Raw genomic sequence first — 17,012 nt, forward strand, 5'->3', positions numbered from 1 at the left:
GCGCTACTCCAGACAAGAGCCTGACCACCTTGACGGCTGCCCATTGTAGGTGCTCAGTGGCCGGGGCTCTGTCATGGTCCAAGCCCCAGCTGTGGCAGTCTCATGAGAAACAAACCTGAGCATTCCAGGCGGGGTGGGGGGGAGGTAGCAGCCTATGCTGACCCCCATGACCGCTCCAGCTGCAGCTCAGAGCATCTCCTTGCAGGCAGACCCAGGACCACCCTGGTTGGGCCGCAGGTTCACAAACACCATGTCATCTCTGTCCCTTTTCTGGCCTGAAGGCTGTCACTCAGAGAGTCCCAGTGTCCTTCCTCCTTCCAATCTCCATTCTGCCCCCCACCTCTCCTACCCTAGGCTGCATCACTCTCCAGCGTGAGCCCCCTCTTCCTGGCTCAGCCTGGTCCACACCCCAATCCTACCTACCATAATCAGCCATCTTCTAACCTCCCATCTTCTCGTGCCTCTCCCAGGTCAAGGCTGCCACACCTCCCAGGGTATGCCCCCAAGCCATAAATTTTATGTCCTTATCAGGCACTCAAGGTCAGGCTCTCCCTGGGAAGTGCCAGGTTGCTTTTCTGCCTACTCCCACCTCAAGGGCCCCAGGTTCCAAACTGCCACCTCTCCAACCACAAGCTAAAACCACCGCTTTGTTGTGCCCGGGGAGCCCCAGAGCAGAGCAGCATGCGGGGAGAGACTAAGTATCTACAGTACGGAAGGGAATCTTCCACAAAGACCTCGAGAGCTCCTGGGAGACACCCTAAGTGAAAGCCCCATCCACTGCCACCCACAGCCACACCTCCAGACCCCACTGATAATACTCACTTTGGCTCCAGGAGGGCCAGGAGGGCCTGGGTTTCCATACGGCCCAGGAGGACCCTGGGAGGGAAGACAGAAACAAAAGATGAGAGAAAGGACAACAGCTCAGCTTTCTCTGAGAGAGGAACCCTGGGATTCTGGGGTGTGCCCGTGCCCAGTGCCGTATCCCAGCCTCCCATGCACCTACCCAGGTGCCAGCATTGCCCCTGCTTCAGTGAAGATGAAGAGGTCAGTATGCAGAAGGCGCTTGGTGGCTCAGAGAAAGCTTTGAGGAGACCTGTCTGAGCTCAGGGTATACCCTTTGCTCCTGGACCCTCAAGTGCTACACTTAGCGACACCGTTTTTCTTCAACCTCCAGGTTTTCTCTCCTGGGTCCCAGCTGCCCCCACCATCCGTCTAGAATGTCCTGTCCATCTACCCCTCAGCAGAGACTAGACCTACCCTCAAGGCTTGACTCAGGCCATCTCCTCCAGAGAAACTTCTAGGGCTACTCTAACCAAAGTGACCCCTCCCATTAAACTTTACCAGTGCCTTTGGGCTGGGTCGCTATGGAGGGTGGGTGTGGCCCCTCGGGGACAAAGGCACCCCCCTAAGGAGGGTCAGAGCCCTGTTTTTGACTGCAGGCTCCAAGGCAGGATCCTCCAGACATGGCTAGAAGTTGTGACCAGACAGGCCAAGAGGCTTGGTCAAGGTCACGCTGTAGGAGGTGAGCACGTAAGCGTGGGGTCTTCAGAAGTCGGCTTCAGACCGTGTTTTTCATGCACTGTACTACTCGGGCCATCTTCCAGGCCCCTCTGACAGCTGGCTCCCCTCACATCCACTTCCTCCAGCCCAGCAGCATAAACCAGAGAGGCGGGTCATTCCCTAGGGCCTTCGCCCAGAAGCAACAGTCAGGAGTAGATGGGGCAGGAAGGGGCATCTAGAGGGGTCCACCGGTCTGGTCCCACCATGCTCTCAAGGCCTGGAGTAGATCCCTCTTGCACATTTTCTGACTGGGTCTACCGCAGCTTCCTCGCCTCCTTGTCTGAGCCACCTCCCAGCTGTAGCCTGTCACATTCGCACCCAGTCATCTCCCTTAACAACCCTTAATGGGACCCTTCCCTTCTCTAAGCACTACGGAAGGGTGTCCAGAGAATTCTCAGCCTGGGGAATTTATGGTCTATATGCGGGCCTCCTGCCCCACTCCCAACAGTCTAGGTGTGGAATCCCAACAGGTTAGGACCTGGTCCAGGCAATGAGTCTCACTCAGTGTGCACCCTGCCCCAAGCCTCTGTCTCCCTACCTGCCCGATGAGCATCCCACACTATCATTCTCTGAGGAGCCTGAGAAAGCTCATGTGTTCACCCGGCCAAGGTTCTGGGGTACAAACACAGTTCAGGCTCAGTGAGGGGCAATGACACCCAACCCAACCCTTAAGGGCCAAGCATGGCCCACAGGGCCAAGAGCAGCCGGCCTCTCCCTTTGTCTCACACACACACACACACACACACACACACACACACACACACACACACACACTACTCACACACAAACACACTCACACACACACAAACACACTCACACACACAAACACACACTCTCACACACACTCACACGGCTGTCCCATCTGCATCCTCCCAGCTACTGTCTCATAGGCACATAGTTGATAAAGAGCCAAGCAGACTAATTCCATAAACGGAGCTTCTTGGAATGGTGACTGGGGGGCTGGGGGATTCCCCATCCCTCAGCAGGCTCAGGGAATGTACAAGGCCACACAGCTCTGGGTGATCTCAGGTAGGACCCTGTCCCTCCCAGGGCCCAGAGCTGCAGTGTTTGCAGAGGCAGCAGGGTTGTTTAACCCAACACTTGGCTAGCTATAGAATTTTAGGATCTATGGAATTTCCTGTGTAGACACAGGGTGAAGGGGCCTGATCCCACAGGTAAGGAAACTGAGGTCAGTAAGAAGGATGGACTAGACTTGCCTAAGGTCAACACAACTTCCCGGTGGGAAGCTTTCCCACACACCACCCCAGCACCTCTGCTCGGCATCACGTCAGACGGACAGATGGAGACCAGGCCGTGCTGGTAGAAAAACCAGCACAGTGAACACTCAGGAAGGTGAATGAAAGCGCCTGGGCTCAGCCCTCGCTCTGGCACTTCCCCTGCCTGTATCTAAAGGAATAAAGTCACCTTTGCAAATCTCACATCTCTCCTTTGCACCATGAGGAGACTACTAGCACCTATTTCCCAGGTGGCTAGGAAGACCAGTGGCATCACCTCCATGTGGGTCAGCCAGCAGACCGGGAGCACGTTCGTGCCAGGCAAACTGCTGAGGAGCTCCAGACAGGGAGGGCCATCCAAAAGCGGGGTGGCGTCTCGTCCGAGCTACAGACAGAGGACTTTGCACAGGAGAACTGCCTGGGGAACGACACTGGGCAAAGCTGGCTGGTGGTCAGGCAAAGTTAGGGGACAGGGGTCAGGCTGCCCGGCCCTGGAACACTCGGTCAAAGTGCAGGGCCCGACACCTGTACAGCGTGTATAGTTCCCAGCTCTGGGCACGCACCCCGGCAGGCTCTGCAGCCAGGAGGAAAGGCAGATCAGATGGAAGGTTCCAGAATCCTGGGCTCAGGAGGACACAGCCAGGTCTGGAAAGAAACGGGGCCCAAGTAATTGCATAACCAAAACCAACTGCAGGAATTGGAGCTAAACACATGCAACAGGCAGTTTCCTCCTCCGGTGCTTGGCTGGCCCTTGGCCTGAGAAAGGCTCGGTCAGCCCCAGCAAGGGTATGAACGCCACTGGTCCCAGCCTGGGAGCTCAGCACTTCTCCAGGGACACAGGACTGTTCTGTCAGGCCCCCAGACCAGTGTGGCCAGGCAGGGTTGGGAAGCACCCCAGGTCTCTTCCTCCCACACTGAGGTTTTCCAGTCCCTGCCCTGCCCTAGGTCACAAAGGATGGAACAAGCAAGGGTACAAGATGTCATCGCTGTCACATACCATGTCCACCCCAAAAGATAAAATGGAAAATAGGTACAGAGAGGGACAGGCTGGGGCTTCATGAGCAGTGGGATGCAAACTAAAGAGTCATCTAGAACCCAAAAGAACAACCATCACACACCACCACTTACCCGAGGACCTCGTGCACCCGGAGATCCAGGTAATCCCGGCAGCCCTGGAGGACCCTGAAGATGAAGCAAGACAGAATGAGGCAACGCTGAGGTACAGCAGGAAATGCGTCAGTCAGCCGTGCAACAACCCTGTACAGAAGTTCCGTGGCTACAGAGAGGAGCCCCGAGTTCTCTGCCCCGGGGAACTCACGCTTCCTGGAGTTTTCAGGTCTTCTACAAACAGTACCTGTTCATTCCCAATTCATGTTCATTTATCACTCAGTTAACTTCTTAGGATGCTGTCTCCTCCAGGAAGCCTTCCTTGACCCTTTTCTTTTCCCTTCTCTTGGGGAAACATCTGTTTGGGAGCCTGGCTCACTCTGCAGATGGCAGTCTCCTCAAAGGCACTAACACAGAAGAGGAGTCATCCTACCCCCAGGGCTAGGCCAACCGTCTGATAACACAAAACAGCAGGCAAACTCCGAGCTCAGCCAAGTTCTCTGCAGAGCACAGAGCAGAGAGCGGGACCTAGCCAAGGTCACACCATGCATCCGTGCACCACAGAGGGACAGTGTGGCACAAAGGGCACACGCGGAGGCTTTGAAACTGCTGGGCCCGAGTTCAAATGGCCTTGTGGCCATGCACAGCTGGGGGTGGCCAACTCACCACTCTGACAGCCAGGCCCGTATAAGAGCCACAGTCCTTGTAGGACTACTTAACGACAAGAGGCAATAGATGTCTGCTGCCTTATATACCACAGAGCCTGCACTGAAATTCTCATGTGTTCTCATGGGGTCCAGCATCATCACAGCTCCTAGGAGCCTGCAACAAAACCCCATAGGCCTTTCTGTCTCCTCCAGTCTGATAGCCGAGTATGTCTTGTTCAACAACATTTAACGGCCCCTCATTTCCCAGGAGAGAAATGCCTGGCTGAAGTGACCTAGAAGAAGCACCTGCATGGCCCTGTCTTGGCTCCTTTTGCAGGAAAGCAGGAGTGGGCTAAGCCAGAGGCTAAACTTTGTTTGTATTCTGATTTTAGCACTGCATGCTGGGATTTGGTGTGATTCCTTCTTCCTGCCCAGGCCTCAGCTGCTCCCCTTAAAATGCATGTAGTAACTAATGATCATCCCTTCCACCCCAAAGAAGCAAATGAGCTTAGCAAACATGCATGCAAGAGCCTGAGCCCAAACCCCTCAAAGGAAGCCAGGCTTTCGAGGAGTGTGAGGCATGGGAATTCATTTGTTTCAAATAACCATCCACGAGATTCCAGGTTCCCTGCCCAGAGTCAGAATCGGTGTTGAAAACTGAGTTCGTTCTGGCTGGCAACAGATCTCGCTCTCACACTGGGCAGGCCGGCTTAGGCTCCGCTCAGCTTGGCACGCTGGCCTGTGAACCCTCTGGGCTTGCTGTCCCTGAGAATCACAGTCCAGATCCAGACAGTTAGATACCACCCGTTAGACCATGGTCAGTGGACAGTCCCATGAGAGGGAGGAGGATGCAGGCAAGTCCCAGACTACTCTGAGCCTTTGGGTGCCTCCAGTCAAGCTGACAGCACCTTTCCGGCCATCCAGGCCATGCAGATTTGGGGCTGAGGCCAGGCCATCTCCCTCTTCTCCAGAGACACAGAATTCAGCATGGGACGGGCACTCGCACAGGCAGAGAACCCTGCTATTCAGGAGGTGGGCTTTGTGCCAGCTGCTTCTGCTGCCTCTCCAAGCCTGGGCTTCCATGGCTGTCCAATGAGGATAATAATAGCCTGTCGCCACAGATAATCTATAAAACGTGCTAATCCTCGTGCCTGGCTTGAAGTTGATTCTCAAATAGCTTGAGTTGTTATTTCTGCTAGGCAAGCCCCTGGGACTCCCCATTTAGCAGTTTAAGCTACACACGCCCCCTTGCTACTGTTTTGGGGGAGAGTAGTGTCTTTTCAAGTAGGTCTTCCTCCTTGGCTCGATTCTCTTGGGCAGGTGACCCACAGTTGGAGGGAAATGCACTGCTGGAGGTATCCCAAGCCCTTTCGATAAGCTAAAAAAAAATCAGAGATGACTCAGAGAGGCAAAGTGACTTGTCCAAGGCCACACAGCTAGCAGGAAGCAGAGGATGGACAAGGTCACTGGTCTTGCTTTCTCGCCCTGGGCAACTCCTTCACAGACCGTGCGGGGCAGTTGTCTCTAACTAACCACGGGGTCTGGCCTAAGTCCCTTCCCTATGTGATCACCAGGGAAATGAGCATGCCCAACCTTCCAGACACTGGGTTGTTAGGAGCTGGAGTTGGACTTACCAGGCGAGAGAGTAATGAGACCACTTCCATTTGCCAGAAAGCCAAGGCTGGACTCCGGAGGACCCACAACTACGGAAGCCTAGAGGCACCCTCTTGACATTTCCTCTGGGGCGCTGGATCATCTGTGCCAGAGTCCGACTTCACTTGGCACGTCCGTTCAGCACACCTCAGTGCAACTCGGGGTCTACAGCACAGCTAGGCGTAGTCAGACTATGGCCTGGCTCTTGACACAGCGGTCCAGGCCCCTAGCTGAGCTATGGCTACCACCTCCAGCCCACCAGGCAGAGGCCTGGGCTGCCGCCATCCAGCCCAGCTACAGGCAGGCCCCTGGTGTGCTCAGCTTCACATTGTTGGCTAGGGGAATGGTGGGTGCCTAGGCCCCTCTGTTCCATCCGAGCGAGTCCCTGCTTTTGCACAGTGGAAAACGTGGCTGTTCCTTTCCAGGCCCATAGCCTGAGCGGGGGAGCCCAATGAATCATGAGCTGGGGTGGGATTTTTCCACTCCACACTGCAAACAAGGAGGCCTCTGAGAGGGCCCGAGTGGGGGAGGGGCGGGGGCCGCAGGCCTGTCTCTGTCCAGGGAATGCAGGAGGCCTGGGCCAGGGCACACGCACACGCACAGAGCCGTGGAAACACGAAACAGCCCTTAGGGCTTCCCCTGGTATCCTCACCTCCCACAGCCAGTCCAAGGGGATCCTGCTCTTGAAGAAGACCCTCCCCCTCGTGCCAGCTGCAATGAGGTCCTGCACACAAAGAGTCAGATCTGCTAGCGTCTCCCCCGGTAATCAGCACACAGGAAGACATTCTACAGGCCTGGGTTCTAGGGAACCTGCATCCTTAGTGTGCTGCTCTCTGTTGGGCGACCTAAACAATGACATCCTGGTCCCCAGGGCTCCTGTTCTGTTCCTGTCCCTTGATAAGACCGTGGATGCCTGCAGAGCACACATCCTCTGTGTAACTTCTTCATGGGAACCCAGTTGTGTGGTCCTGAGTGAGTGACCGCACCTCCCCACTCCTCCAGTCTCAGCGTATCCAGCTGCAAAATGGGAGAGTAATGAGCCGCTTTCTGAGATCACGTGTGCACTCTGGGCAGTCTCTTTTGGTCCCCAGATGCCCCCTGCTCCCGAGAGCCAACTTCCAAAGCCCGCCTCCCTGGTTTCTTTGCTCTCCTCCTTCTGTTGGCCCGGGCATGTTGAAAGCCCAGCAAAGGGGCTGCCAGTCGGGAAAGGGGCAGCGTCTCTTCCGTTCACTCACTACTGTGCCATGAGAGCCCAGGGATTCAGTTCTGGTTAAATGCTGGTAACTTCTTTCCTATCCCTTCTACCTGAGGGCCTTCTAGGTACGATGGGAAATGGCCATGGCTGCGGGCCCCTGCTGGCTTCTTGGACCTTCAAAATTTCCTCCTGAGATTATATAACCCTGGAGAGTTAGGTCTTACAGAATCCCAGTCCACAGACACTGAGGCTCAGAGAGGTGGGATAACCTGCCAGAGGCCACAGAGCACAAAGCATCTAGGAATTTTATCACCACTTGGACTAGGAATACAAACACCCAGGTTTTTCAGAATACAAGGTGAGCATTCTTCTTAACACCACACAATCTTGTCACTCCTTTGACAGGGGAGTTAGGTTTGACCCCAAGGTTCCGGGCCTGGCAACCAGGACAACCTGGTCTTTCCAAGGATCAAAGTCATTCATATTTATGTCAGAGACCTTCACTGAGCGTGCTGTGGCTCATTCTTGGCCTGCTCTCCCCAAGGACACAGATGTGCAAGCATGACTGAGACCAGCAGCCTCCTAGGCATGTGGTTCCATGCCATTCCACCAGCCATTACCTCAGCTTAGACAACTCTGCCCCAACTTGTACAGACAACATTACGGCCTCACCTGAGAACCACGACACATGCCCATCATGGCCCCTCCAGGCACTGCTCTCCAATGCCCATCCTAGAAGGGACTCCAGAACCAGTTCAGAGGCAGCATGGAGCCAGAGTCAGAACCCTTGTAATAGGAGGGCAGTTCACCTCCTCAACCCCGTGTTCCGCGGGCCTAGAGTGCACAGTTGGGGGAGCCAAGCTGTCTGAGCCAAGAGCACCTGTGCCAGGGGCAGGCTGAGTGCAAAGGTTCCATGTCTTGTCCTCCGGGCCCTTTGGTCCCCAACTCTAGACTGCCGGTTGAGAACAACGGGAAACTTGAGCCGAGAGCTGACCTAACTGCGGAGTAATGTACACTATTTCCATAAGCTTCGAAATATGGTTATAATGAGCAGACTCTGTCCCCTTGGAGACGGGTTGGGTAAATATTATTCCTAATGATTATTAAAACTCATTAAGTGTGTTTGCAAGACCCAGGAAGCCCTAGCATAAGCCACTGTCTCCGCAATGCAGGGTGTCTGACCCTCAAACCCAGAGCCCAGTGGGAGAACGGACTCTGAGCAGGGGGCACCATGGCACTGTGGCCATTGCTAAGATCAGAGCAGGGGCCTGAGCCTTCTAGAACCCCATCCCACTACTCCCTGCCTGGATTGACTGGCCTTCAGCCAGGGAAGGTCATTGGCTCTGGACACAGTCCCAGACAAGCCTCTACGCATACAATGCTTTCTCTTTGTCTTTTTCCGAGACCCACAAGGTCCATCCTCGTCTTCAACTCCTCCAGTAGGGGTAGACATTCAAAGCATAGGTACCAGCCAGGTGGGTGACACACGCCATTGGGAAGGTCAGGTAGGAAGCTTCAAGGAGAAGTGGGACCACGGCGAGAGGAGGCCACCTGGGAGCCACCGCACCTCCCATCCTCCAAGAGAACTGAGAGGACTAGACTCTTCTATGAGCCATGCCACTTTCTCAATGTCAGGAACTGCTAGACTGCGTAAAAAGAATGCTGCATGTGCCAAGCAAAATAGAGCCCAAGCTACTCATCTGAGACTTCTGTCCACAGCTCCCAGACACACACCCAGGCCAGCAGGGCCACATGGGGAGCCGTTTGTCAGGCCATCGTGGTGACCTAGGTCCGTCAGCTATGGTGTTCCCGAAACCACGGATCCTTGCACTGGGTTGGCCGTGAATCACCTGGGACCTGAGCTACTTAAACTCAGGAACTCCTACCAAGTCTGCCCCAGTGGCCCGTGACTCTGCCCTAGAACATGTGACTGCTGAGACAGGCAGTCCTGTCCCAGGTAGCTCTTTTCTCCCTCATCCTCTCCAGGGGGTGTCTTCTTGGCTCAAACTACCCCATAGCCACCCACTTATGCACCAAGTAGCATGCAGACCCTACCCAGTCTTACCGGCAAGCCACAGTCTCCCTTGGAGCCCGGAGGCCCCATCAGCATCGGGAACGGTGTGGGGCCCGGCAGGTAGAAGAAAGGGAAGCTGCCACTGGTGGGCCGGGGGCTGGAGGACAGGAGGTGAGCCGGAGCAAGGACCAGGGCTGGGGTGGATGGCTGGCTGGGCCTGGTTGTCAGGTCTCTTGGTGGGGTATCCCTTGCTGTCTTCTCAGGGCTGAGAGGTATGGGCTTCCGGGGGCCACTCTTAGGTCTGGTTTTCTTGGAGGCTTCCAGTCCTGTGAATCTCTTGCTCCCAGCAGGAGTTGAAGAGGAGTCACGAGTGGGAAGAGCCATTCTAGGATTTCCAGCGCCCAGCGGAGGGAGGGCTGTAGCCAGTGTCAGGGAGGCTCTTGCAGAGATCAGGTAGGGAACAGGGGACTGGGACACAACAGTTTGCTGAATGCTTTTAGGGGCACTGGTGTGGACCGGCTTGCTGGCCCAACTGCTCGTCTTGGACTTAGACTCTGCTACTGTGGGAAGAGTAGACTTCTTCACTAAGCCAGCAGTGGGGCACAGGGGCTGGGGACTGGGTGATAGGGGCCGGGGTGTCACAAAGGTCTTCTGGACAGGTCTGACTGTGGGACTGGAGGCTTTGGAAGGTGCAAGGTGGGGGGTGCGGGTCACCAGCTTCTGCGCAGGTAGAACAGCGGGATTTGTGGATGAAGGGACGGCTGCTTTCTGGGATGGATGGGGACCTTCCACGGGGGTAACTGAAAGGGAAGATGGGGAAGGCTTGGTGGGGGGACGTTTGGTGGGGCTAGTGACTGTGATCTGTCGTGGCTGGGTGGAACTAGCCAAAGAAGCTGAAGGCGGAGGGGAAGACGCTTTTCTGGCTGACTGTTTGGCAAGTCCCAGCGGGGTCTGGGCAGAGCTGTGCTGGGGAACATCTGGGGGAACAATCCTCAGGGGCTTGGTGGGCATGGCAGGAGCCATAGTCATCATGGGTCCCCTGACTACAGGCCTGGCCCCCAGGGTTGCTGGGGCTCTGGTTAGGTTCCCCAGGCCAAGGAAGGCTGGTTCAGGACGCAGAGCAAAGGCTGGACCAGAGTCCCAGGGGAAGAGGGCTCCCACCTGGGGACCATACGTGTCCACCTGTCGGCACCGCTCTCTCAGGTGGGCACAGTAATTACGGGCGACCTGAGCCACGGGGTGGACGCTGAACTGACAGAGTGCACCTTCAAACTGGACAGCACGAGGGTTCATCTTCCCCAAGAGAAAGGAGCCCTGAGGATCAAGCACGGAGTCCCTACGGGAAGGCAGCGGGATAGGCACCCTGTGCTGCCCACAAGCTGTCACCAGTGTGACCGTGCGGCCCCGCAGCTCTAGGGCCAGGTGGTGCCAACGCCCGTCATGCACATCCAGGTTGAAGGCCACAGATTGCCGAGGCCCCAAGTGGACAAGTGTCCTGCCAGGGAGGAACTGCAGGCCCAGCTGCAGCCTGTGCTCCCTGCTGCGGATGGCGAAGAGGAAGGCATGGTTCACACGATGCGAACAGAGGCTTAACACCAGCGCCAGCTCCTGGCCCAGGCTGGTGGGAAGGACGGTGGCCGTGGGGGCCTGCAACCTGGCCCGCTGTGTGAAGATGAAGCCGGATGGGAAAGGAATAACGCCAGGGGGCGCGGGGCTCCGGCCACCCCCGGCCTTCGTCCAGCTGAGGCCCAGCCGCTGGAGGACATCCACATCTGGGAGGGATAAGATAAGATAGTGAGAACCTGCTCCAGCTCTGGCCACAAGCAGCCAGCTGGGGTCTGCTCATTTCCCTGCACAGAACCCTACCCCAGGCTCAGGTGTCACACCGCAACCTTGCATCTCAGGGTTGGGCGGCATGCCCCTGCCTGCCCTCCTGGGTCCTTCCTGGATCCACACCCAGCTCTACTACTTCCTAACCCTGTGGCCCTAGAGCCTCAGTCTTCCCATCTGTCAGATGGAGTCATACCATAGAACCCACTGCAAAAGGACATTGAGATGGCTAAATGGGCAAATGCCCCATGGCAAAGGGACGAGTGATAAGTGCTTTCAAATGACAACTGCTGCCACCAAAAACAGTGACTCCACCAAACACCCCAGAGCCAGAGATGCCCTTTCCCTCTGCTTCCAGGAACCATTCCCCTTAGCAATAGGAACTCCATCAGGAAGTCCAGGGAGCCCGGCTAGTCTCACCACCTCGTCAGAGGCACACCTTCCCACCCAAGGTCCCTGGCTGGAGCAGGCTGAGAAGCTAGCCTCTGCTCTCAAAGGGAGCTAAAACTCCACTGAGCCTTCCTCCCAAGTAGCTTTGAAGAGCACAGAGGAAGTAACCCACATACCCATGCAATCTCCATTCTCCAACCAAGCAAACAGACATCCGTCCCTGGTCTAGCCAGTTCCCATCCTTAGTAATTACGTTGTCAGGGCTTCCCAGAGCAAAGGGATGGTTTTGGCAAGAACAAATGCAAAAAAATGCTCTCTATGCACGTGAACCTGGTTCTGTCAATCATCTTAAAGGCAGAAACGCCATGATCCACACTGTATACATGTATTAGCTCTAACAACCTTCTGAGTTTTTTTTAAAAGATTTATTTAATATGTGTACAGTGTTCTGTCTGCATGTATGCCTGCAGGCCAGAAGAGGGCATCAGATCTCATTATAGATGATTATGAGCTGCCATGTGGGTGCTGGGAATTGAACTCAGGGCCATCTCTCCAGAGCCCCCTGGGTTTTGTTTTTAAGACAAGTCCTCACCATGTGGCCCAGTCTTCATGGAAAGAAAGGCATCCTGACTCACCTCTCTGGGTTATCTGACCATCTTTGGCTATCTGAACTGCCAGCATCTATAAAGGCTGGGTCCAGATCTTGACCTCTGCAGGGAGCCACTCAGTGCCTCCAGAGCTCCCAGCTGTCTCTAAGCTTCCATCTGGGCTGAGGTCAGGGCCTTGAGACTCTAATTTCAAGAGTCGAATGTTCTCTCCTTATCGCCCAGCGCACAGATCCCAGGCTACGCTGGAGCCTGAATTCAATACATGACAACTAACTGGTCCTCAGCTGACAACCATGGGCAGACAGATGGACGGATGGGTGGATGAATGGATGGGCAGAAAAGTGGATGGATGAAAGGACAGAGATGGGTGGGTGGATGAATGGGTGGAGAAAAAACCAGATACATAGAAAGACAGGCATACAGAGATGGATAGACCAAAGGATGGGCCAATGAGGAGCACCTAGACACTCGTCCTTACCCAGGCCCTCCGGAGTCTCTTCCTGAGCCTCTGGCCTTCAGACAGCACAACAGGCTCTCAGTGTTCTATAGACGCTGCACCCCAGGGTGCTGTACCCATAGCATCATGATGGCCTAGATGAAGGCTCTTTCCTGTCACCCATAGTCCCTCCTTCCTGTCCTTTCTCACACCAGCCAGTCCCCAGCTCTAAGCTAAAAGACTGCTTATGATTTCCTTAGCAGATCTTACTTGTTTTAGTCACTGAGATTGCCTTATCATGAAATACTATTCACTACAAGCAACTTCAAGTGATATGAGCCACTTAGCTGGGGTAGGAAGCCACCTGCCCACCCCACAGTGCTAGGGTGTTCCCCGGGCCTGCTCTCGGTGCACCCCTACAGCCTCTATCTACATGCCAGGCCTCCAGCCAGGTGGCCAAGCCTGGAAGAGACGCAGCCGGCCAGGGTAGGCATCACATTGGACTGTTCCCCTTTCCTCCTCAGATGGCTTTCGGACCTGATGAACAGCCAGCTTCTGCGGAGACTCTGGTACTGCTAAAGCACAAACTGTGAGTCCTGAAGTTTCTGGCCACTGAGCAGGTGGTGCTTCCTAACCCCTTCAGACGCACATCAGGGCTGACAAGAACAAGATGGACGACGGTTGCCATGCACCTGCATCTGTGTCTCTCAGCCCATCTTGGAGGAGGGAACTTGACTAGTGCACTATATACATGAACTGCATCTAATAATCTCTCTCTCTGTGTGTGTGTGTGTTTCGAGACAGGATTTCTCTGTGTAGCTTTGAAGCTTGTCCTGGATCTCACTCTGTAGACAAGGCTGGCCTCAAACTCACAGAGATTCACCTGCCTCTGTCTCCCGAGTGCTGTGATTAAAGGTGTGCGCCACCACTGCCCGGCTATCTTCTTCTCCTTTTTTTTTTTTTTTTTTTTTTTTTTTGAGACCAGGTCTCAATATGTTGCTCAGACAAGCTTGGAACTTGGAAACTTCCTGTCTCTTCCTCAAGTGCCAGGATGGCATGGCAGATGTGTGCCAGCAGATGAGGCTTACAATGTGGTAACTTACCCAAGGTACTGTGCAGCTCACAGCTGGCACCTAGGGAACCCAAACTCAGAGTCTCTGTTCTCAGCAGCCACCCCACACTGCTCTAAAGCTACTCAGATGGGTGAGGAGGCAAAGCAGAGCCCCATCCTGAATCCCACCGGGAGGGAGAGACAGGGGACGAGGAATGAACTGAGGGCCTGCGCCAGGGTGCACAGGCTGGCCAGCTGGCTCCAGCAAGATGCCTTTATTACATAAACCTGGCTCAGTACAGCTCCGGCCGCTCCCACCCCCTGCCTGACTCAGGACTCTGGACAGCTGTTCCACAAGCTCGGAAAATATGACACATGAACAAATGCTGGGCAGCAAAGTCCCTTCCGGGCATGGCCCTTACCTCCCAGGGGTATAGTTCCTACCCAGTGGCCAGGTCAAGCTATGGGGACTCTCATGGTGTCTGCTGCCTGCCCCAGAACGTGGCAGGTGTGGAGGTGGGAAGGACAGTTAATTTAAGAGGCATTATGTCCACTTGGCATGGATACAGGAAAGTTTCCATGGACAATGGAGTGGCTAGCCCATAGATGCCTGGACAGCTCTCCAGGGACAGGAAAAGCCAAGGAGTGGGCAGAGACACTGCAGCCTCCATGTCCCCTAGTGGAGGCTCTTAAGATACCCAGCAGAGTGATGCGAAGGAGGCACCCATGGGAACAGGAGGGTAGACCCAAATGCAACCCTCCCAACCCCTCACAGACCCCAGGGGATTGGGCCCATGGTTGGCTCCATTCTCTGGATGGGAAAACTGAGCCTCTACATTCTAGCTAGTGGTGTGGATATCTGCTACCCTGGCTCTCAAGTTCTCTTCCGCCCTTCTTTGTCTCCCACTGGACAAAGAAAAGAGAGAATTACCTTCAGGAGCTCCTTGGGTGGAGGCCAGATGACAGGCAAAAGAGACCAAGATCCAGGCGAAGAGAAACCCCCTAGAGACAGGCAGACACAAATGCACAGGCCATCAGCTTCCACCCTCACACCCAGATCCGGCTAGGGAGTCAGGAGGGATGGCCCAGCCCAGTTCCCTTCCATCCTGGGCTCATACTGGAAGTCAGAGGCAAGGCACAGCCTTCATGGACCAATCAGACTGGCTCTCACTCCCAGGATGCTCTTAGGCCCCCACCCAGCTCTCAGGCTTTACTCTTCACTGCAGGGTCTAAAACCCTGTACTAGATGTCGGGAGGTCCAGAGTCCAGCCCTTAAGTCTCTTCATCTGCATTACAGCCTTGAAGTTCAATAGGAACTTCCCCGAGCCCCAGGCTATGGACAGCAGCTCCATGGCTGAAAGGCAGATGGAAAACAGGCTGAACTGCTTTGAAGACCAGTACCCTCAAGGTGCTAGGGGAGGAGAAGACCTCTTCTCAAGGCTCAGACGGCAGCTAATCCCACTTGTGCTGTTAGAGGGAAACAAGGTTGGGGGGTGGGGCCAGAGGCAAGCCAGATGCCCCCAGGAACAAACCTGGTTCCCTGTGATTGTGACTCCCAGGCTGTGAGACTCCAGATGAGTCACTCGGCCTTCCTGAGCTCCTCTAGTCTGCAGCGTGGACTGACACACCCTCTTTTGCAGGCCAGATGTGGGGATTAAGATTGGCTCATGCATTAAAGAGCCGACCTGGTCCAGCCAGGGAAGCTCTCTGCTATATCCAGGAATGGTTAATGCTTACTCGGTGGCTACTGCTGTGACAGGCAGACCTGAGGATCATATTTCACCTTCCTGTGGGAGCAGCCACTAAGACACCCAAGCCACTCAAGGCATCTGATCCCCAAGAGGGCAGAGGGGAGGCTGGGGCACGTGGCCAGAGATGGCTGAGATAGCAGCTAGAGGCTGAGCTGGTGGTTGGTAGGTGGTAAGAGCTCTGGCTGCGGCAGACTAGCTAGGTTCCTCTTCCAAGAGTAAAATCAGGCTGGTGTGCTCCTGGGGAAACCCAAGGCTGCTGTCTGCAACTCTTGGCTCATTCCCTGCCAAGTCTCCCTACTTTCAAATATAGTAGGAACTTTAACCAATTGCAAGCACTTTTTGGTGCTATATAACACACCACCCAAGCTTATCCACCCATATAGTTCACATGACACTTGGATGAATATAGATCATGCCAGTGACTGGTTTAGAAATGCATATGTGACTCCAATATAGCCAACGAGATGTAGGTTGATGCCTGTTAGCCACCCAGGGGAAATATGTACCCAGAAGAGGGAGATTTTTCTACTGTCTTTCATGTGCTTTTGAATGAAGACACGCTGTTCAGAGCTGCTACAGGCCTCTTGGTATACGAGAGGCAAGAAGTCCCATGAACACAAGCAGATGGCAGAAAGGGAACGCATGGTGTTAATGTCACCACCCCTACACTGATCTTTCTTGAGGTTCTTCAAAGGGGAATGACCACTGACCCCTTATTAAAAATCAGGTTGGGTTAAGTCTTCAGTCACTTGCAGTGCTCTGGGATGCAGACATAGGCTGGTGACACTTTCTCCAGCAGACCTGTGCACGGGTGACAGCAAGGGTACTACATAGGTCTGCTTGGTGAATAAGGACACATGGTGCAGCAGGACTCTGGACTTGAAGGTAACTTCCCAAAGCTTCCCTCCCCAGGCCCCCTTGCCCTTTCCAGTCTGCTGCCATTGCTAGGAGCTCTTCTCTTTCCTGGGATCAAACATCTTGTATCTCGATCACTGGGGATGACTACTAAAAGCCAGAGTGCCCAGCCACACCAGGTTTGCCTTCTGCAAAGGATCCAGGGAATCCTCCTGGCAAGCCTGGCTTTCAAAAGCCACAAGGCAGCCTCAGTGGCCCTGGGAACTGGGGACAGGCTACTTAGTTTTATTTGGCAGAGAAGCAAGCCTGCACCCCAGCTAGGGTGGGTGCTTCCCTTCCAAGGCACCTTGTGCATATCTCATAATATATCACCATTCAGGGAGATGCCCTAGGAAAGCAGTGGCCAGGCAGCACGGGGAAGAGCCAGCCCCTCCGTCTGAGCTTAGACGGCTCCCCCATCAGGCCTGTGTCCCCACAGCTCCCAGAAGTCCTGCAGACGAGAAACCTGTCCCTCACTCCTGGGGTCTGCAGACGAGAAACCAGCCCCTCACTCCTGGGGTCTGCCAATGTTGTACCGCATGTGCCTGTCTTGGATGCTTTCCCGATGACAGAAGGGTACCAGGTGAGCGAGAGAAAGCGCAGGAGCCACACGTGTCCTCCTAGATCAGCTGTGGCCCTAG

General features: G+C 54.9%; 1 protein-coding gene across 7 annotated transcripts in view; it reads right to left on the bottom strand.

The window, feature by feature from the left end:
- The window catches only part of Col27a1 (collagen type XXVII alpha 1 chain), a 116,752-nt gene that overhangs the window by 94,868 nt on the left and 4,872 nt on the right, over window positions 1-17,012 (bottom strand). For all 7 annotated transcript variants that reach the window (XR_005881393.1, XM_021230134.2, XM_013117125.3 and 4 more), the window contains exons 2-5: window positions 14,658-14,728; window positions 9,463-11,183; window positions 3,924-3,977; window positions 823-876 (exon numbers count right to left, since the gene is read on the bottom strand). Coding sequence is in view for 6 of the 7 variants with exons in the window: in XM_021230134.2 (XP_021085793.1) it covers window positions 823-876; window positions 3,924-3,977; window positions 9,463-11,183; window positions 14,658-14,728 (1,900 nt within the window). In the remaining variant the exon portion in view is untranslated. The remainder of the gene's footprint in view (window positions 1-822; window positions 877-3,923; window positions 3,978-9,462; window positions 11,184-14,657; window positions 14,729-17,012) is intronic.

This window comes from Mesocricetus auratus, unplaced genomic scaffold, assembly GCF_017639785.1.
Source record: "Mesocricetus auratus isolate SY011 unplaced genomic scaffold, BCM_Maur_2.0 Super-Scaffold_100014, whole genome shotgun sequence".
In the NCBI taxonomy this organism is placed as follows: Eukaryota; Metazoa; Chordata; class Mammalia; order Rodentia; family Cricetidae; genus Mesocricetus; species Mesocricetus auratus.